The sequence below is a fragment of the Chrysemys picta genome, chromosome 3 (genome assembly GCF_011386835.1).
Source record: "Chrysemys picta bellii isolate R12L10 chromosome 3, ASM1138683v2, whole genome shotgun sequence".
Taxonomy (NCBI): Eukaryota; Metazoa; Chordata; order Testudines; family Emydidae; genus Chrysemys; species Chrysemys picta.
In genome coordinates this window covers 185,178,496-185,201,721 of record NC_088793.1, presented here as the reverse complement: position 1 = coordinate 185,201,721, position 23,226 = coordinate 185,178,496, and the positions used below count along the sequence as shown (strand labels likewise).

Genomic DNA, 23,226 nt, shown 5'->3' with positions numbered 1-23,226 from the left:
TCTCTTGAGAGTGGATGAACTTTAGAGAAGCATATACAGTAGATACATTTGTTTTTTCTGTCTTTTTGTTTAGTGTTTCTGATAACATTGCTCTCACAAATGTCACTGCACTTTTATCAAAAAGTATTTAACAGAAAAAATGCTTCAGAGTCATTCCTCCCCATCCACATCTTAAACATATATGGGCTAAATATTTTACTCCCTATTTGAATTTTTTGTGAATGGTTGATTTTAATAGACATTTTGATTGTAGAGAAGTGAATTTTGTCAGTTGTATTAGTTGTATCTGCACCTGAATATTTCTGATATTGTTTATATGCATTTTAAAAGCCCATGAAATAAAAAATATATTAAAACTGTAAAAGTTCAATAATGGTTGCATCTGATAAAACACATTAGGATGTGAATGAAGAGTATTTTTTCTTGTATTTCTCCTCTGTGTACACTAAAAATCTACATACAAGTTGATACACATAAATAAATTAGTCAACGGTGTATGGAAAATAAGTGTTAAAGACTCCAGAGAGGGGTATTGCAGGTTCCTGTACATAACTTTCCATTGAAAATGCCTCCTTTTTCAGATTGCAGTATCCTCACACATGTTCTTAAAATGGACACATCATAGAAATAATCTAGCATCAAAAAATGCCTTCCCCCAATATGGTCTATGTCTTAGAGCTTTGCAAAACCCTCTACTGGTTTCAGTGGCTCATGTTATAATTGTAATGGAATTTAAAAGAACAGATTTTAAGAGTAATAAATAGCTCAGATAAAATCTTAACCAATGCATGCTGAGAGGTCTTATCAGTATGTGTTCCTTATATCAATTATTTATAGACTTGGCATTTCATACCTGGAAAAAAAGATGCTGGAATGTGGAGTTTAATAGCTGTACTAAACATTTTTGGAAGAGTTCATTACATGTTAGAATAACTCTCATTCCTGGAAAAATATTCCAGTTTTTCTACAAGGAATGAAGAGCACAGATCTGACACTGTTCCAGCAACTGCAAAATCTTTATTGATACAATCTACTAACTTTTGCAAAGTGGTGGACCCAATCTAAGGACTAATCAATTTGATCAGCTTAATTATCAGATACAAAGAACAAGATGTGCATGAAGATATGTAACCTTTCTTTTCAGACATAAACGAATGTGATGCCAACAACCCATGCGCACAACAATGCTACAATATACTTGGTTCTTTTATCTGTCAGTGTAATCCAGGATTTGAGTTAAGCAGTGACAGAATCAACTGTGAAGGTAAACTATGCTTTATACATAATGTCATAATAGAAAGATATTGGTACATGATAACTGCCATTTTTCTGATTCTGCAATTTTTCTGAGAAGTTATTCTGTGAATTAAAAGTTATGGCTGGTTCTAGTCAGACTGAGGTCTGGCATCCCTATTGGTGGGTACAGTTTGCAGCCATAAAATTTGATATCATATTTTTGCACCTGCCAGAATGAATTGCAGACACATGTGCGAGTAGTTGTACCTATATTCAGGTAGGTAGAGATGCTGCTACTCAGATGTGCACTCACAATTCAGTTGCAAGCAAAAATTGCATATACACATTTTTCAGGCAACACCTGGGTCAGGGGACACACTTCTGAAAACTTACTCCTGAAACTAACTTGAATGGTGTTTGATCTAATACAGAAGATCATGACAAACTAGAAATGAAGGCAAACCTAAACAAGGATAACTCTGTGTGGTGTAAAATTGCTCTAAACAAATCCTCTTAAACTTGTCATTCTAAAGAAGAGACAGTTGTGCCTTTGAGTTGCTTTTATGCAAGTGGATGTCCAAACAGCATACATCTCCTGACAATTATACAATCAGCACTTAATTTTCTCTGTCCGAGCCCCACTGGTGTCCTCTAGGCAACTTTGGAGACATGGTGATTGTAGGAAGCAGGAGCAAGCCTTCAACATGATGTCTCCAAAGAGCCCCCAGCCCAAGAGTAAAGGACTGAGCTCAGGTCTTCAATATGATAAGACACATTACGGTAATGTCAAGACACCCCTAATTCTATTGATTCAGCTATTTTTTCAGAAATATCACATAAGTTGTTAAATAAAATTAAATTCCATCCTAAATTGCTTTTGCTGACAGCTAATCAATTAGGCAAAGCTACAAAAGCCAAAAGAGAATGGCATGCAGCCAATACTATTTGAAGGGAGAAAATGGTCCTTATCCTCTTCCCAAGACCAGTTCACATTGATTACAGTGGGAGTTGCATACATATGTGAGGGCAAAACATTTTCCCTGAACTAAATAATCAAAGTGGTCAATACTTTGATCAGGGGGGTGGGGGGGAAATCACATTTTGGAACACTAAAAAATGACTTTCTAAAATTATTTTCCCAAACCTGTTCTGAAGGCTTTTTCATTTAATCTCAGTATATTTCATTTAATCTCTAGAGTATATTTCTTAAAAATCTGATCTTTAGAGATAGTTAAATATACCCAGTAGAATTAGCTTTTTTAGTGACAACTTTAAGTTGCTTAAGCGTAGTATTCATTTCAGATTATGGAGAACTTCCTTCTTTCAGATTGGATATATTTTACTTCTGTTAAAGCTAATGTGTAGTAATTGTAAATTAATATATTAATACTTCGAGTGCTTGCACATATCGATTCCAATTAGGTGTGTGCGCGCCCCATGCACGGCTGTCGGAAAGTTTCTCCCCTAGCAGCATCCGTCGGGTCGGCTGTGGAGCCCCCTGGAGTGGCGCCTGCATGGCGCTCAATATATACCCTTGCCAGCCTGGCAACTCCTCAGTTCCTTCTTACCACCTGTTGACGATGTTGGAACTGTGGTGTCTTGTTCTGCAAGTTCTCCATGTTTCCCTAGCTTTGGTAGATAGTTGTTGTTTGTTTTTTGTTGGTAGTTCTTTGTTTTTGTTTTAGTTAGTGGCAGTCGGGTTGGGAGTTACCCTCCACCCCGACTATTTTTCCTCGGGGCTTCATGCCCAAGACTGTGGGATTCAAGCCCTGCAAGTCCTGCTCCACGCCCATGCCAACAGGCAACCCCCATGACTCTTGTCTAAAGTGGCTGGGGGAGGCTCACCAAACCAAGAAGTGCAGGATCTGCAAGGGATTTCGTTCTCAGACTAAAAAGGAGCAGGACTTTCACCTGAAGCAGCTCCTTATGGAGGTGGCACTTAGTCCCCAGCCTCCTTCGGGACGGCAGGACCCGGCACCGAGTTCTTCGGTGCGCAGCACCCCGGTGGCAGTACTGGAAGCGGCACCGCGATTGGACTCTGGCTGAGACCCACAGCACCGCACTCCCCAGCACTGAAGCCGGCAACATTGATTCAACACCGCTCCCACTCCCCGGCACCGAAGCGGCACCCAAAGCTAGAGAAGGGTGGCTCTCCTTCACAGAGACCCACTTCCCTGGAGCCAGCCACTGTGGCGTGTCCCCGAGGGGAGAGCCCAGCAGCAAAGATTGTGGAAATGGCACCATCAGCTTAGGCTCCACTGGGGGAACCATTGAGTCTGGTGCCATTGGACTCCCCAACCCGCAGTGTTGTGGAAGTCCAGCTGCCTTCCACCCCGCTCACCTTTGCGGCTGCAAGGGACCTCATTGCCATGATGGCATCGAGGTCCCCTCTGCTCCATGCCAAGCCTCTGGTGCCAGCGGATGGCACCGTCTCAAGGCAAGCCAGCATTGATCCGACCTTCGGCACCGTCGGCTCCAGTGTTCGAGCCTCGGCACCACTCCCATTCCCAGCACTGCTCCTGTTCCCAGCACCTCTTGGAGTCCCAGCACCGCTCTCCATCGCGACACCTGTCGGACTCGCAGCATCGCTCCGGTTCGTGTTGACACTCCCAATCACGGCGCCACTCCGCCCGCCAGTCACAGAGCAGGTCCCAGACCTAGCACCAATTCCAGCGCCGCTCATCATCTCGACGCAGCTCCAGGCCACGGTACCTCTCCAGATCCCGGTACCGCTGCAGGTCCCGACACTGCTCCCCAGTCTCGCAGCACCACTCTCTTTCTCCTTGACACCGCTCACCTGCGCAGATTTGCTTAGCACCACCCTGGCCCTCATGGTCCGGTTCTCGTTCCTGGGGTTCGGAGACAGGATTGCGGTTTTCAGTCCAGGACCGCCACCAGTTGGACTGTGGCTGCCCTGATGTGGGGGCAGGACCATGGCAGCGCACAGGCAGGGGCCCACCCAGTGACTGTTCTGGACCCCATGGGCGTAACACCAGGCCCAGGGTGCACAGTCTGGTGCTTCCTGGTTGGCCACTTCTGAACCACGGGTACCTCCACCAGTCGGCCTGCTCCTGGGGGTGTGGAGGAGATGTCATGCCTCCTTCCCACCTCAAGACCCCCTCTGACTCCAGTTCCCGAGCTTGGGCCTTCAGTCAGCGATGCAGGGCATCTGGGCCCCCATGGCACGGGGGGTCACGACGACTCTCTCCCCCCATGGCCTCTTCGTTCTCCTTCTCGATGAGACTGTGGTGGGCACCTCTATCTCTGGGCCACTCCCATAGATATCCATGCTTATCAGAACCTCCTGTGCAGGGTGGCACACAACATGAACCTGCAGGCCGAGGAGGTGGTGGAATTGGAGGACCCGGTGGTGGACATTTTGGCCCAAGAAGGTCCATCAAGGGTAGCCCTGACCCTCATCAAGACCATCCAGACCAATGCCAAAACCATCTGGCAGACCCCGGCCTCCATTCCCCTTACAGCCAAGGGAGTCAAACGTAAATACTTTGTCCCCTCGAAGGGGTACGACTATTTGCTCATTCACCCACAGCCCTGCTCACTGGTGGTTGTGGCCATGAATGAGAAGGAGAGGCCCAGCGCCCAAGCTGAAGGACCCCAAGCGGCTGGACTTGTTTGGCGACAAGGTGTACTCCACGGGTGGGCTCCAGCTCCGGATTGCCAATCAGCAGGCATTCATGAGCCGCTACAACTTTAGCTCCTGGAACTCCATGCTGAAGTTCAAGGAGCTTGTGCCTCCTGAGTCCAGGGAGGAGTTTGGGGCCCTTGTTGATGAGGGCAAGATGGTGGCACAGATCTCTTTACAGGCCTCCTTGGACACTGTAGACTTGGCCGCACGTACCTTGTCCTCGGGGATTGTCATGAGGTGCACCTCCTGGCTACAAGCCTCTGGCCTGCCACCTGAGGTTCAGCAGATGCTGCAGGACCTAGCCTTTGATGGGGAGGGCCTGTTCACGGAGCAGACTAACTCTAGGCTGCATAGCTTTAAGGGCTCAAGCGACCATGAAGTCCCTGGGTATGCACACCCCAGCAACCCAGCAGAAGCATTTCAAGCCCCAACAGTCGCAGTAGCGCTCCTACCCTCCTCATCCAAGGCAGGACTCTTACAGGCGGGGGGGGGGGCAGAATGGCAGGAGGAAGCCCTCCAACCCCCCGTTTGGGCAAGGCCAGGGTCTGATCAAACCATCGTCAGGTTCCTAGCAGGCCTTTTGAAGGGACGCCCAAGGACGGCGTACCAGCCTTACCCCCAGATCCTTCTCCACCTTTTTTTAATCGTTTATCCCATTTCCACCGTGCATGGTCTCAAATAACCTTGGACCGCTGAACCCCACGGAGCTTCTGTGTTTGGACCCCATAAGGCTGGGCATCAGGAAGCCCTCTATTCAAGCCACATATCTGGCAATTTGGAAACGGTTTTCGTGTTGGTGTGACCAGCTCCGCACACACAACCTCCAGGTGCCAGTGACCCTCATTTTGTAGTACCTCTTGCACCTGAAACAGCAAGGCCTGGTGGCATCCTCCATGCGGGTTCACCTCGCTTCCATCTCAGCCTTCCACCCAGGTGCGTCTGGACACTCTGTCTTCGCCAACCTGATGGTTGGTCGCTTTCTCAAAGGCTTGGACCATCTCAGTCCTCAAATCCAGCAGCCTATCCCTGCATGGGACCTTAACCTGGTCCTTTCACGACTCATGGGGCCCCCATTCGAACCACTGGCTATGTGCTCCCTCCTGTATCTTTCCTGGAAGATAGCTTTCCTGGTTGCCATTACATCAGCGAGACACATCTCCGAGCTGAAGGCCCTCACCTCAGAACCACCTTACATGGTCTTCCACAAGGATAAGGTACAACTCAGACCGCACCTAGCCTTTCTCCCCAAGGTGGTGTCGGACTTTCACATCAGCCAGGATAGTTTCTTGCCCATTTTTTACCCGAAACCTCATGCTGGTCCCCGGCAACAGCAGCTGCATTCCCTCAATGTCTGCAGGGCCCTAGCTTTCTATGTCGAGCGCGCCGACCCCAGCTCTCACCGTACAGTCCACTAGGGCCTAGGCCCCCCTAGGTAAGGCTTGGGAGTCACCTAATTGGAATCAATATGAGCAAGCACTCGAAGAAGAAAAAACGGTTACTCACCTTTGTAACTATTGTTCTTCAAGATGAGTTGCTCATATCCATTCCACACCTGCCCCTCTTCCCCACTGTTGGAGTAGCCAGCAAGAAGGAACTGAGGGGGTGCCGAGTTGGCAGGGTCATATATTGAGCGCCATGCAGGTGCCACTCCTGGGGCTCCACAGCCGATCCAACAGATGCTGCTAGGGGAAAAACTTTCAAACAGCCATGCATGCGGCACGTGCACACCTAATTGGAATGGACATGAGCAACACATCTCGAAGAACAACAGTTACAAAGTTGAGTAACCATTTTTTTCTGTGAGAAGATAGGTTTTTAAGACAATAAATTCAAACTATTTTGCTGTTCTGCAGATATTGATGAATGCAGAACTTCAAGTTACATATGCCAGTATCAGTGTGTCAATGAACCCGGGAAATTTTCATGCATCTGCCCTGAGGGATACCAGGTGGTAGGAGCTAGAACATGTCAAGGTAAGTGTACTGATCTTTAACATTTTAAACTACTGCAATATTAACATTTAAAACAAGACTATGACTACAGGTTTTGTGTGTGTCTGTGTGTGTTTGTATCTTTTGTAAAAGGATTACCCATATACTAGAGTAAGAGAGGGTACAACATTGCTTGACAATTGCCACATAACTTACATGAGTTACATTTTATTAAAAATTCTGATCTCTCTCTTGGGATTTTTATGATTTCAGAACAAAATTTTCAAACTTGGGTGTGTAGTAAATTTAGATCCCTACATCCATAGTTTGGCACTTAAACAAGCAGCCTGATACACAAAGAGATGAGTACCTCTGAAAATCAAGCCAGTTGTTCAGGTATCTAAATATGGATTTACATCAGCTGTTCCATTTTACATAGACTCCTGAGTCTCATCACACCACAAGTGAAAGACAACTGTTCTTTCCAGTAACAGAAAAAAGGTGTGAGAATTTTTCAAAAGCATATTGAATGTATAGTATATTTATAAAACAAAACAAATGTACATATATCAACATTCAAATCAGTTTTCTTTCCCTTCTGCTACTACAGGCCCGGTGGGGCTTATGTTAAATACATGAAGTGATCTCTCTCACCTGGGCAAGTAGTCTGCATTGTGAAATCAAACAAACAGCACAGTATACTAATTACAAGAACTGTATGCTATATAAGCCAGAAAATTGTTGACGCAGTCTTGATTTTTAGAATTTAATAATTTTGCAACTTATTCTCAATAAAGAACAAGGAAATAACACAAATGGATTCTCTGTACCTATTTTGGAGGCTCCGCAGTAACTCCATAACTGAAGTTATAACTAAGCTTCTATTCTAAATCTGAATATGACAATTCTTATCTGCAAGCTACCCTCCACCAGAAATTTCTCATGCATACTGTCTTCTTAGACTAGGTTGGTTTTGTTTGTTTGTTTTTAATTAGAGCTTAATTTGATAAAATATTTTGGAGAATTTTTTGTTTTGGTTTTGTAAGAGTAATTTTTTTTTAGAAACTCATCTCCTTTAAGAGATTTGGTCTAGAAACTTCAAACTTATTTCATTCAGTTCTTTTCAAGGATAATGAGTACTTTTGAGTATTTTGAGGATGGATGGGTGATTAATTTTAGAGGGTTATTTGTTATTATTATTTGGTGTTTTGAAACCTTTGGTATGTTTTGGCAGAAATTATAGATTCAGCTAACCCTTCAGACTTGTGTGATCTCATTTTTGCAACTTAAAAAAAAAAGTCTTGAACATTAATACTGACTACATGAGCAGAAAGTGCACTAGTCATTATTTCCTTAACATCCACACCTCCCCATAACCTAGCGTTCCCCTTACCTGCACTTTTTCTGCTCCAGACACTCTCAGCTCCACCCACAGCTACTCTCTCATAACTCATAGCTCCCATCAGGAGGGTCAGAGAATGGTGAATCTTCACAACCCCACTCACTGCTCTCAAACCCTTGCTTTTTGATATAGCAGCTCCTCCAGCACCACTCTTAGAAGATTCTCCCTGCTTCTCCCAACTCCTCTCTGGTGAGATAGAGCAGATACTGCTGTGCTTTGCTTTCTGGGACAGGATCTTCACCTTCTGCAAGAGGTGAAAGTATAAGAGGCAGGTGAGGGAAGATTTTCACAAACACGCCCAACCCCATCAGAAAGGCAGAATCTCCATTCCTGTCTCTGATGATTTGAAGCCTTGTGGCATATTTACTTCCCTACCAGTCATGCAAGACAAAGATGACTTGATGTTTAGAACAAGCCACAGTGTGCAGATCAATGGGATTGGCATGGCATACACTGAATGCAACACATCACAGGAGCCCAGCACAAGGCAGCTGGGCTCCAATGTCATTTAGAGAATGAGTTCTGGGCATTGTAGGTATGGGTACAGTGAGGCAGAAAGGCTGGGAGAGAAGAAACAGCAGGCACAGCAAACTGGCAGAACCACTAGAAGGCATATGGATAGGGGCAGGAGACTGGAAAGTCAAGACGGTAGGTGAGGCTCACTGAGCCAGCTGTGGCCTTGGATGAGTACAGGGAATGTCAAAACCCCAATTCACCTTTAACTTTGAGAGTTAAAGATGAAAAATATATCAGTTAAATAAAGCCTAATTGACAGTTAGGATGTTCTATGTATATAAAAAATAAAATAAGCCTTTGAAAGCCAGGCAATTCATAAATGAGGCCCCACAAACTAAGCCTGATCCTCTTCCTCTATTGATACCCACCCTTTACTTGTCCACCAGAAATCTTCCTTTTAACAACAAATATCTCAGCAAGCTGAGTTGTTATGAATTAGGACTCTTAATACATCGGAACGTTTGTACTATATAGTATAATTTAATATATTTCCTTAGTTTATTGCAGTGGTTCTCAAAAAAAAATTTTCACAGACCACTTGAAAATTGCTGAGGGTCTCAGCGGACCACTTAATGATCTTTCCAAATGTTGTTTGTACCATTAGCTAACTATTGTAAAGCGCTTTGAATAAAAGCACTATATAAAAAAACCCTTAATAATAATTAACTTTTTTGTTCTACAAATAAAAGCACACAACTCATATTTTAATATCAGTAGTATTACCTTTCTAATGCAATGGATGTGCCCTCTCTCCCCCGATGTGGCAGCCCCCGAGCTGGGGCTGGGAAGGAGGGAGGGGTCTCTCCCCTGCTGCAGCAGCTGGGGCTGGAAAGTGGGGCCATCTCTCCCTGGCAGCCTCAGTCCTGGAGATGAGGAAAGTCGCCACTTTCTCTGGCCGCCACAGCCCTGCACATCCCAAATTACCCCCACCCCCTCTTCTCACCCCACTGCCCGCTCACACCTACCTCTTATTCCCCCAAGGCCACCACCTCACCTTACATGTGCGTCTTCTCCAGGGTCCAGGCACCTAATTAATGGAGCCACACATGCTTGGCTCCACTAATTAGGTGGGTGGCTCTTCATTCTCTCGTGTGCGGCTGCCCAGGTGCGCACCTTAGAGGGAACTATCCACGGACCACCTGAATGTTGCTCAGGGACCACAGTTTGAGAACCTCTGGTCTATTGGATGTGTTCAGTCAATTTAAACCAAGAGTCAACTTGATAAATACATTCAGTTTCTGCATAGAAGAATCCTACTCCAGAAGCCCTTAGAAGAGAGGTGGTGAGTAGGGGTGTTGGGTTTCCTCAGTGCAGAAGCAGGAGGCATTTTGTCTGTTTTTAAACTAAAACACTCCCTTATAGGTTTTTTCATACCAACTTTGCATTCCATCTACATTTACTTAGACTGGGAATTGATATGGTTCCTTCCTTCCTATCTAGATATAAATGAATGTGAGACTACTAATGAATGCAGAGAGGATGAAATGTGCTGGAATTATCATGGTGGATTTCGTTGTTACCCAAGAAATCCTTGTCAAGAACCTTATGTCCTGACATCTGAGAAGTAAGAAAAACCACACATAGTTTGTAGGATTATCCTTAATAGGCAGCATTACTAATTACAACTGAAAGAGCATCTTGCTAGTTTGCACATGAACGAAGTTTGATCCATTTTTGTTTGTTTTTCAGTCGCTGTGTATGCCCAGTTTCCAATGCCATTTGTCGAGAGCTGCCATACTCTATTGTGTACAAATACATGAGTATCCGTTCAGACAGAACTGTGCCCTCTGATATCTTCCAAATTCAGGCAACAACTATTTATCCCAATACTATAAATACTTTCCGGATTAAGTCTGGAAATGAAAATGGAGAATTCTACCTGCGAGTAAGTATTGTAGGGGGCCAGACCAGTGCAAGGGTGCAAAGAGAATTGGGAGACGTGTTGGTAAAGCCAGTACTACAGTGCTTTGGCTGTTTTTCATAGCCATAAAAACAATTCTGCTCTGTAAAAAATGTTATTTTGGCATCTTATTTTATTGTCTCTCTATAATTCCCTATCAAATGTGCTAAGTTTACAAGTAAAAAGATGTTCTCTTCTATTAGCCCTGCAAACTCAATCTCTGATCTGAGAATCAAGTGGGTTCTTTTCATTCAGTGCATCATCACTGATAATAAGGTTCAGCAAGACAAATTAAGACCCATGTAAACCCATTGTCGTCAAATTATGTTCCCTTTCATAAGAGGAAGTATTCACTATAATCACCTGGAAAATAAATACAGAGACAAGTCCTTGATGAAAAAAGGAGAGCTATAAAGACGGTTGTGGTCTTCATAGCTATAGACGCCCAAATGACCATATGACAACCAAACTGCTAGGAGAAGAATTCTTTGGTACCGGAAAATGAACTACTAGAGTGCTGGTTTGGGGAAACTGAGATGTGATTTAGTGACAGTCTATCCTTGGGGCTGAAAGAAGCCCTCAGTGTAACAAGTCAAAGCTGATGTTCAATTATGACTCTTATAAGGCAGAGCCATGCTGAGATTGGGGAGGAGGAGGTGCTGCTCTGTGCCCAGCATGGTGTCTGTAGGCATTAAGTCCCTGAAAGAGGGAATGAGGGGAGGGCTCCCCCCCCTTTACTTCAGCTGCTTAAATATACCCACCATAGATATCGTAGCATGCAGAGAGGGCTGGGACATGCCCCTTGAGGGGTTGCTATCCCTGCCAGAGGTCCAGATGGCACCCCTCTACATCTTCCATTCCCAAGGTCAGCACCCAGGTTATGGCTGTCCTGCATTTGGAGGGGAGAGTTATGAAAGGATTCCTTATGCCTCACTCTGTTCCCCAGTGTATCTGTACTGCAGTGGTCACCATTGTCTCTTAGCTTTTAATATATTTTATTGCATGACATTTCTTTTCTCTACTGTAAAAAGTAAAAACTGCCATAGTCTGGGATCTAATGCTCTGACCTCAGACCAGAGCTGGATTAATAATAATATATGGAACTGGAAGGGACCTTGAAAGGTCATTGAGTCCAGTCCCCTGCCTTCACTAGCAGGACCAAGTACTGTCTCTGACAGGTTTTTTTGGTCCCCCGATCCCTAAATGGCCCCCTCAAGGATTGAATTCACAACCCTGGGTTTAGCAAGCCAATGCTCAAACCACTGAGCTATCCCTCCCCTCAGATATGCATATATATATATGGGGCCATAGGCATGGATTTATAGTATATATATATATATAAATATATAAATCCATGCCTATGGCCCCAACTCCTTCACTCATATGATGAGATCAGAATCTCAGCTTTCATTAAAATATACATAACATATTATGATGGAGTGGTAGCAATGCCGCAGTTAAGGCTGCAGCAAAGGATTCATTTTGATGGGGTTTGAAGACCTTTATTTTTCAGGAGTGTTATAAAAGTTTCAGGAAACAAAACACAGAAATTAGAATTCATGTGTCATTTGACCGTTTCATGATGGTTCTCTGTAGACTGGGCTGATGCAAATAGAGTAATAAGATGTCAAAAACAACTACTTTTTAAAATGTTTGAAAGAGGTCTCACCTTTCTCTGGTCCTTTTGGAAAATTATTTGTAAGCTCCTGAGATCCAATTTTTGCCTCACATATTACCTTACATCTGCTATGTATAATCATCAAAACTAGGTTTAATATAGTCATAGTTATTTTAAAATGCTAAAATAATGCTTGAGTTATGCATTATGATGATGGCTGAGATGAATTATTTTACAGTGAAGCAATGTATATAGGCACCAAGTGGAGGTAACTAAAGAATGATTTCAGATTTGCCTGAATGAAACAGTTTTATCTTTGCTATTTTTTTTTTCAGCAAACAAGTGCAATAAGTGCAATGCTCGTACTGGTGAAATCACTATCGGGACCAAGAGAACATATTGTAGATCTGGAGATGCTGACAGTCAACAGCTTGAACTATCGTACAAGTTCAGTGCTAAGATTAACAATAATAGTGGGACCTTACTCATTTTAGTTATTAACCCTTCACAGGCACCTAAAGCAGCCAAAGAATATTATCTTAAAGAAAGCACTTACTATTTTATTTATAGATTTTGCTTTTTTTTTTTTTTAAGATTTATTTAGTAAATCAACATCTATAATCCACACATTATATCTGTTATTCAAAATTAATACGTGTGTTCCATATTATAATGTGGGTGTTATCATTTGCTGTATAAAGACTAAAGTCTTGCCTTAATTACTGTACTTGGATTAGACATCTACATATTATACTTTTGTACAAGAAAATATAGGCTTACACTATTTTGTAAAACTTCACTTTTCCTAGCCAAGTAGTCATACAATTAAAAGGTGATCTCCTGTGTTGTTTATAATAGATTTTAAGTTCTAGCACAGTTACATTGAATCTCAAAAAGGATAATATAACATTAATGAAATACAAAATAAAAGCTTTCTAATAGGTTACAATGTATTTCTCCTTTTTAATTGCCTTGTAAGAAAGGATAAAGGTCAATAAAAATCTATTTCTTTAGACACTTATGTGCTATCAAGTTGGTTTTTTAATCTGGTTTGGCGTAAATTAACATTGCAAAAAATATTTTGCATTACATGTTTTTTAAGGATCTGATATATGTAAAGACTTTTTTAAAACATACCAGACAGTAACATTTGATCTTTCCAAGAAAAATGGGATATGATAGGAAAACTTCAACAGTAAGTGAAACTCTCAAAGGAAAATCATCAACTGAGAAATATTTCTGTATATGACTGCTTGTTTATGAGACCGGTACTACTAGTTTTTGTGTAGAGGGATACTGCATTTCTAGACCGAATTTAAATGCTACTCTTCCAGAAATGCAAAATTGTATGCTTAGAATTCAGAACATTTTCTTGATGATTACGTTTTATGCCATATTTTCAAGCAATTGGTCCTATTCCTGTTTTCTATAACTTGGATTTTTGTTTCTCATGTACAGTGTTCATAGTAATTCAAGAATTAATACATCTTCCTTGTAATATGTAAGACCTTCTCCTATTTCTTGTTTAAAATGTAATAGTTTATACTTTGGTGTACAAAGTTTTTTAATAAATAAATCTCTCTCCCATAGTGAGTTATTTAGTCTTTTAAGATATTTTATATTGAATAACTGTAAATTGGCCAAATCCTCAGCTGATGTGAATCAGCATAGATCCATTGACTTCCATAGTGGTATTCCAATTTATACGCAATTGGCCCAGAAAGTCTCGACCCATATATTATTTCAGTTAATAGAAAACTGAAAGGGGACTATTTATTGTCATAAACAAGAGTAAAAAGCAAGCTTCCTAAATCCAGCACCTCTCACAGGCACGTCTGTTAAAGTTTTATATGGTAAATACAAACAAAGTCTTTTAAAAATAACATTTCACTGTTTGTTCTTGTTCTCTTTCTTAATCTGAATTTTTATACAGGTGGGCTGAGCATATTAGGGTCAGTTTTCCATTAATTTATTAGTAATTTACTGACTTACCTTTGGATTGCTTATTAACCCTTACAACACTCTTCCATTAACTGTTCTGTTCCCAGTCAGACCTGTACATTGAAGCACTTCGAATCTTTCCCAGCAATTAAACCCACTAGTTAACCACAGACATTCCGAACATCTTGTCCCTGCTTCCTCCACTGCCCACCCCTCCCACTCCCAGCCCCTGGTCTAACCTCAAAGACAACCTCTTTCCTCTCCACCCAGGAAGTCAGCCCCACCTCTCATTCTCCCTGCCAATAGGCTAACACCTGATAATAACTCACCTACCAAAAAATTAATCCACCGACAAATCTCACTACCCTGCATCCATTGCTTCGGATCCTCCCACAGTTTCTCCACCTCCAGTAAATGGCACACATTCCATTTCACACCATCTCAGTTGCCAAGCTGTCATATTTGCCCTACCCATATTCTACCCCCACAAATGAACAGAGTTGCCCCCAGCCGGTTCCAAAACACACCCACTTACCCCCATCACCACAACACCCAAGAGTTTGGTCCTAACTTCTTAAACCATGTTTCCAGAGATTATCCTCTTGGAAATGACATTGTTTTTACTAAGGTTAAAATGAAGATTATTATACATACTGAGTTAGATTCTCCCATCCAGCAGAGCTGTACTTGGTGCAAGACCAGAGATTAAGGTGGCTCCAGCCACCTTTACACTCCACCAGTCCTGGGGCTGACAGAGAGCAAGTCTGTTCGCCATCATAAATTAAACAGTCTCAAGGTTGCTCCAATTTATGCCCAGCTGCCCACAGTTCCAATGGGCTATTCTGGCAGTCAGGGACTGCTAGTACATACACTTTGCCGATTCACCAATTTCCTCACTGACACGCACTTTCAGAAAGCATAGGCTCATTGTGGCAACATTACACCAGTCAGACAGTCCCCTAGGCTGACGGAATACTCTAATACACAGGTAAGCACAGAGCCAAGAAGCCACATTGGACCCTAGGATTGAGTCCATTATATCTAGCTCATGTAAATTCCACAAAGCTGTGTGTAGTCTCTTAATTAACATATGGATCCAGAATCCCTTGTGGATGTCACCAATCCACCTGTTGTCTGCATGATGGATTTTGCATTTGGATCTCTGGATTAACTGAAAGAGACAAAAGTCCATGTAGGTAGATAGATCTCTAATGATTGTGCATCTAATAAGGTTTGTGTTTATTGACGTTACTGTATGAAATATACTGCACTCATTTTCACATGCTATTTTCACATATAAACATGAAAATAAATGGTGCAGAAAACTATAACCTCCTACTTTTGACCTAACCATACCCTACTTACCATACCTACCTACCATACCATACTTGGTAGATCTCCAAGTCTCAGCATACTCATATATTTGACTTAATACACTGCAAGGCAAGATGGAACAACTTTTTGGCACAAAGCATACTCCTAGCCATCACACACGCTGACTGTGATACACATTTATTACATGAATCCTCCATGTGGTTGGCCTTTTGGTATGTAAAACTAGATAAGAATTTTACTGAGGCTAAAATACAGCTCACTAGTGCAGAGTAGGCTGCTTGCAGCATATCTGTATAGCTTGAGTAATCAGATATGCAAAAGCAATTCTCTTGTCTACGTTATCTCTTACAAAGCTATAGTAAAGCCTAAAATGCATTTTAGTGAAAAATCCGATGCAAATTTCTGTTTGCCTTCATGAGCACAGTGCTAAAATGCTTCATGTCTTCTCAGAAATACTGATATTTTCTGTCAAACAGAACTTTAAGTAAACAAGACATAAGGAAATAGAAACCAAGTTCATTCACTTATCCTCGACCACCTGAACGTAATGCAATGGGATTATTTTGTTTGGAAGACTCACAAATAAGAATTTATTGTTGAATCCTGTTTCCATGACTGCAAGCAGTTGCTTATGTTTTGAATGGCTATACATGTTGCTAACTTTATAATTCTCCTATTAAAATATAGAGCAGCTGCTGCCCTGGTCATATGCTAGGCACATGGAGCCCGCCCGGGACAAAGCCCACTGTTAACATGTAGAATTATTTTTAACACCCTCACATTTCTAACACAAATCCTCATCTCAGCAAAATGGCAAGTGTCCATACTTTCCAGCTGGGGGAACACCTGCATAATACAAACTTCAACTGTGCTACATCTGATATTTAAATCCATTTTATTTCATCTGGCTAGCAGAATAACTTATCAGTACTGGTGAACAGAAACAGGGCAAAAAGTTAACTGCCGTTTATATTTAGGTAAAGATAGATGTCTAGATAAGCTGTTTACACTGCACGCATTTCTATATATGTTAGGAAAAGACAGACCTGTTTAATAAAATGGAGTTGGCATATAGTTGCAAGAAGAAATTTAAGAGCAGAATACAACATTTCAGTTGTTTTCATCTTTGCATGGGAGAAAGACGAGAACCTGTTTTATACTGGACATGTTTATGTAACAAATAACTTTTTAAAGCAAATTAGCAGTCACAAAAGTGTTCCTTTCCTTAAAACTTCCCATTAATTATCTGAAAATGCATCTCTGTTTGGCAAGAAAAGCCTTTTCCCTATGATTTTAAACATATAATGGTCTCTACAAATCAAGCAATAGGCTTACACTGGCTCATATCAATAAGTACAAAAATGTAAAAATCTTACTTTAATTTACCCCTACTGTCTAGGTGCTGTAGGTGAGGTGACCCTCCTGTAGGTACCTGCAGGCTGGTGAGGTCTGTAAACCAAAATATTGAACTTAGACCTCCAGTTTTGTTTATGAATGTGTTTATCTTGTGTCAACTGCTTCCTCTTCACATCCTTTTGGTAAGCCACTGGGGTAACCTAACACTCTGAGCCTGCACTTGATTGCTGTGAGTATCCAGAACTCCACTATCTTCAGTGCTCAACACCTCTCATTGCTCCCAGAATCAAGCCCTTTGATAGTAGAGTCAGATCATGGAAGTATTACTGTAGTATATCATTTTGCATTGTTTAACCTCTGGGTTCAAGACCAGGAGAGTACAATGTTCTCCATGAAGTTGTCTGTGCTACTGATTGAAGGCAAAAGCCCTAGACCCTAATCCTAAACCTAAACCTGCTCTAGAATGTTTCAGTAAAGATGAATGTTTATAAACTGATTATTATTACATACTTTCAATAATAAATAACAGGTTAGAAATTTAGGGCTCCTCTATACATAGTGTTTATACTGCTTTAACTAAGAACCTGACATAAAGTGGTACAACCTCCTATCTTGGATACAGTTATACTAGTATAAAGGTGCTTACCATTGGTATAGTATATTTCTGTTATGATTCATACCTATTAATAACAGCAATAATTAAAACCTGTTTAATTAGTACTGTAAGGCTCTCAGATCACTGGACACAGGTTGTAAGAGAAGTGAAGAGTACATATTCTTAGCTTTATTTTTGTCATTCAGAGTTTATACAGAGTAGCATTTTGGAAAACACCCTCTGACAACTGGCTTATATAATGTGTGCCTGCTTGCAGCCCACAGACTACCAGTTATTAATTGCAATGATCCAAAGATACTGGGACAAATTTTTAAATCAGCCTCAAGCCACTCTCAATTTCTGTGCATCCAGTCACAGAAGCAATCAGCTGCATGTGCAAAGGAAATGTACAAAAGAGAGACGGGCTGGAAATTTGGCCCATTATTATGTTTACCCTAATTTATCTGTCAGATAGTAAGAGACTGATCCTGGCCTCAGATATGCAGACATATATTACCACGTATAGTCTCTTTTGAGATCAACTGCAGTTGAGCAGCTGAGCATACATGAAAGGAAGGGTCTCAACTCATCATTCTAGAAATGTAACAGATAAATACAGTTGGCATCTACAAAGCTGGCTGTCCTTGCAGAATTGACTGATTTTTGCAGTTTAGTCTTGGGATCTTCTCCCTCAACTGCTAGCACACACCAATAATATCAATCAGAAACCATCCTGTAGACTCTCTCCATTATTTTAGCTCTGTGCACTTCCAGCACACTTGCTTGTGCCCAGGAATTTGTCCCTCACACAGAGGTTAACTTGTTCACCCAAGCTACAGTAAATCTATGAAAATAGAGGCTTGAAGTTGAACTGTTAGATGGGAATGTGCCATCTACTCCGGAATTAGAAAAAGAAAACACAACAGAAGCTAAGCATGGTGGCAGAGTAATGCAGCAAGCAGCAGCCTGTTACAAAATGTTCATTTTAGAGTTGCAGGTTTTTGTCTCTGTCCAATTTCAAGGAACAGCCCACAGAAAGACATACTAAGAAGAGCTAGTAAGGACCAGACAATTCAAAGAATGGTGCTTCTGGGGAACACAGGCAGTTTCTGTACCAGTCCCATATCACACATTAATACACCCTGGGATCTAAACTGGGGGTCCAAATATGTAGCTTAGTCTCTCTCCATATTAACTCTGGGAAAATTTAAATTCAGATCTGTATTTTGAAACACCATGCTGAAAAGCCCCCAGATTCTGGGTTTTGGTATATATCTCCTTATCTAAACAAAGTCCAGATCTGGTGGAATAGGGATCCTTATCCTAAATCTAATCCTGCAAGGTGCATTTTCAGTGGGCCCTAGGAGCCTTTCAGAATCAGGCCCTTAAGCCATAGCAGACTGACAAGCACACCTAAAAGAACAAAGCCAATACTTAAAAGGTGTCAGCTAATACACAGCAACTTGTTGAGGGCTGATTCATTGAAAGGATCACAAAATTACTAAAATGTCTATTGAACCATCACATTTTACATCTGTGTACAAAAGATTAATGTATTAATCAGGACCTCCCTGCTTTTCAGCTGCCCAAACTTGTTAGCGAAAACCAAACAACACAATAAGCGCTGAAAACCAAAATATTCTGACTGTTAACCAAAATATTTTAATTAAGAAATGCCACTGGAATGTGTCATGGGAATTGTTCAAGTTCCTCATGTTCCCATTCTCTTCAATGGGCTAGGGTCTGTATCCCCAAAAATCCTAGCTTTTAATACAGTACACTTGCATTTTGAAGGGGATAGAAATGTGAACCTGGATATGGATCTAAATTTCACAACTGCTCCCATTTCTATAATGAGTAAAACCAAAAATTCTGATTCAAACAACCCTCCTCCTGAACTGTGGGGTGTCTGAAAGCCCAATCTGTATTTTGCAACTCAGACCCCATCCTACCCTAATCCTTAATGAGGCTATTTTCTTTCATGAGTTCTTTAAAAGAACTGGCAAAGGTAGATAGTGGAAAACATGAAGCAACATGCTGAGCAGTCATTGTGAGGCAAGCTATTTTATGCTTAAAACCAAGTCATGAAGATCAAAATAGTAACATGAAACCTTATTGGGATAGGAAGAATTCTGCATTTGCTCTGGTATGCTGAAAGGGGAAGCCCTAAATTATACAGTGAACATCTTTAATCAAGCACTAAAATTTTATGGAATTCATGCTAGGCTGTCAAAGTGGGGTTTGTTTGTTTTCAGAACATATTATGTAAATGCCACAACAAGTCCCTTTCCTTCTCTTTTAATAAATGCACAGCAGAACTGAGTGTCTGTCCAAACTGACCCATGTATCATTTCTCCACTGTTGCAAATAAATGTTATCTGATTGGAACTGTAGTGAAACCTTTACAAAAGAATACACTGTTTTAGGGGACAGCCCAAATTACCGCCAAATGTATTGGGTACAATTCTGCTTCCCATTTTTATTTGAAGGCTATTCCTAACAAGCAACTGATTATTGTCAATCCCTTAATGCAGGCTTTTCTGTATTATTATTTACAGCATATCTATGCTAATTTTTTTTCTTGGTTCTATCACAAACAAACAGTTTAATTATTCATGATTATCTTATTTCACTCAGTTTAAGGCTTCTTAAAATTTATTTTGGGGATGGCAAATAATTGGAAAATTACCAGACCGGAAAAATGCAAAAGTAAATGGTGTACAAGGAGTATTCACATACAGATGCAAACATAAGTTGGAAAACAGGCACCACATATTTTTAATAGGAATCAAAGGACAATAGTGTTTCAGGTTTTTAGATAAATACACTATATTAGATCCTGTAAAGAATAACAAATAGTGCCCACATAGCAAGATAATATGGATTTTTAATTATTGTAAGTGAGGAAGTTTCTCCGCTGCAGGACATTCCATGCTTTACTAAACAAGACACTCCTAGAAGGAACACGGGGATTTTCTCATATTACACAGAAAGTTTCTTTAACAATCCACTTTTGCTAATTCAGTTTTGTTCGTTTACCTCACAAATAAAACTCTCCTAAAAGATATCACAGAAAATAAATGAAGACTCAAAACTGTTAGTGTTCATGTTCATGTCAAATAAAATTGATATTAATATTCCAAGCAAAGACATTCACCTGCAAGGCACCTACATAATTAGAATACAATTTCTAAGATGGCAGTTTGTAGGCATATCCCTTTGCTATCATAAAAATAGCTGTTAAGTAACCATTCAACTTGTAATAATTTGATGCTTGTACTAAGTCCAAAAAGTCATTAAAACAAGATACTTTAAAACTGTAACTTTAGTAATGTTGACTGTTTTTTTCTTTCCTGTGCTCCTTTTGCTGGAGGGGTGTGACATGAGAGAAGATTAACAGCTATAACAAAAGATTCTTTGTAAAGTTTCCTGTGGCTGGCCTAACTGCCAACATTTTCATCTAGTATGCAATTCCACATAATATTCTTGGCATTTATTAACAATGCAATATACAGGGGAAGCCCAATTTGTACTGTATTTTATATTTTTGGGGATTATTCTAGATGAAATGCTCTAGATTATAGACATGTAAAATATTTTAATTATTTGCTTTCCCATGCCCTTGTACTGAAGCGGTGCTTTCAAATAACCCCACAAATCTAATTATGACCCTGACTATGACCCCATTTGCTTCAATGGGATTACTCATGTGGCATAAAGTTATATACACACTCAAGTGCTTTGCTGTGTCAGGGCCTAATGAGCATTCAGAGACTGTGTGCAAAGGTTAGCCATATACTTAGGCTGTGTCATAACTATAAAGGGAAGGGCAACAGCCCTCCTGTGTACAATACTATAAAATCCCTCCTGGCCAGAGACTCCAAAATCCTTTTACCTGTAAAGAGTTAAGAAGCTCAAGTAACCTGGCTGACACCTGACCCAAAGGACCAATAAGGGGACAAGATACTTTCAAATCTTGGTGGGGGGAAGGCTTTTGTTTGTGCTCTTTGTTTTGGGAGAGTTCTCTCTTGGGACTAAGAGGGACCGGACATCAATCCAGGCTCTCCAAATCTTTCTGAACAAGTCTTTCATATTTCAAACTTGTAAGTACAGCCAGGCAAGGCGTGTTAGTTTTATCTTTGTTTTCTCAACTTGTAAATGTATCTTTTGCTAGGGTGTTTACCTCTGTTTGCTGTAACTTTGAACCTAAGGCTAGAGGGGGGTCCTCTGGGCTCTTTAAGTTTGATTCCCCTGTAAAGTTATTTTCCATCCTGATTTTACAGAGATGATTTTTACCTTTTTCTTTAATTAAAAGCCTTCTTTTTCAGAACCTGATTGATTTTCCTTGTTTTTAGATCCAAGGGGGTTGGATCTTGATCCACCAGGAGTTGGTGGGAGAGAGGAGGGGGGATGGTTAATTTCTCCTTGTTTTAATATCTAAGGGGTTTGCATCTGTATTCACCAGGGAATTGGTGAAGAGTCTCTCAAGGCTACCCAGGGAAGGGAATTAGCACTTTGGGAGTGGTGGCAGCGGACCAGATCTAAGCTGGTAGTTAAGCTTAGAAGTTTTCATGCAGGCCCCCACATCTGTACCCTAAAGTTCAGAATGGGGAAGGAGCCTTGACAGGCTGCCTTTGGAAGCCTCCCACAAATTGAGGAAGGACTGGTTCAAGACCACTTCCCCAGCTGCTGCTGCTGCTGATATAAGTCTGACTCAGTCCCAAGTTCAGGTAGCTTCCATACTGTGCAAAAGTTTGTGTCTTCTGCAACTCAGAGCTCAGGACTAGAGGATTGTGTTTTGTTTCTATTGCATTAGAACTGTAAATGAAGTTTCAAATGTACAATCACTAAATATAAGTATCTTGTGCCAACTCACCCATGGTCACTATACATGGCATACTGGAAATTCCATTATAGATTCTTCAAGATATTCAGTCACAGCCATTAAGCTGCTCTAAGGAATATAGGGATGAGGATAGAGTATTTGCAATCCAATGTTATGGCAACTCTGAACTGCCTCTTGTCGATAGGACTCCAGATTAATCCTAATATAATTCATTGCAGACTTTTCCTGCCTTTGAAGTTCAATTCCTCTATCCCATCTATCTGGATACTGTTAAACCATCCCTGCCAGGCATAATTTCTATCCCAGAGGCATAAAGATAATTCAGAAGAGCTTTTTCCCCTCTTTAGAATACACCACATATGCTGTGACGAAGTTGGAGATTTTTGTAGTGTTTTAGTTTAGTGTGCGCTCCTCAGTTTCCCTGTGAGCTGCATGTTTAACAAGGTGGTGGGAGAGGGTTGTTGTTGCAGAGGACCAGGTGTGACCTCACCTAGCAGCTAGGACCCCAGACAACGGCCTGGAGATGGGGAACCCTAACAACCAGTGACCTCGTGACTAAGAGGCCCACCCCAGCTTGGCAGTCAGCCGGTTCTGGCCAGTGGTAGGACAAAGGGCTGAGGAGAGAGGACTCCCATGACCTGACCAACCAGTTCCAGCCAGAGGGGAACAAAGGATGGAAGAGAGAGGGCTCCAGAGACCTGTTTACCTGGGACAGAAGACAAAGGACAGGAGAGGAGCTGTTGCGGCTGATGATATAGGATGCCTTGGCTGGAAGGAGGGGGTCTCTGGGCTTGGAGAAGAGAGCAGCCAGAGCCCACCTGGAGGCTGGAGAGACCTAGATGCTCTGTTGTGAGGGTTGCTAGGCATGAGGCCCTGAGAGTTTCCTATGCTGTGTTCAGACGCT

At 41.6% G+C, this 23,226-nt stretch overlaps 1 protein-coding gene across 2 annotated transcripts in view; it reads left to right on the top strand.

Annotated features, from left to right (window-relative positions):
* EFEMP1 (EGF containing fibulin extracellular matrix protein 1) overlaps positions 1-13,836 on the top strand; it is a 76,779-nt gene extending 62,943 nt beyond the window's left edge. For both annotated transcript variants that reach the window (XM_005309003.5, XM_065589607.1), the window contains exons 7-11: positions 1,145-1,264; positions 6,736-6,855; positions 10,172-10,295; positions 10,421-10,616; positions 12,585-13,836. In XM_005309003.5, coding sequence (XP_005309060.1) covers positions 1,145-1,264; positions 6,736-6,855; positions 10,172-10,295; positions 10,421-10,616; positions 12,585-12,743 — 719 coding nt within the window. In that variant the 3' untranslated portion in view covers positions 12,744-13,836. The remainder of the gene's footprint in view (positions 1-1,144; positions 1,265-6,735; positions 6,856-10,171; positions 10,296-10,420; positions 10,617-12,584) is intronic.
* The last annotated feature ends 9,390 nt before the right edge of the window (positions 13,837-23,226 follow it).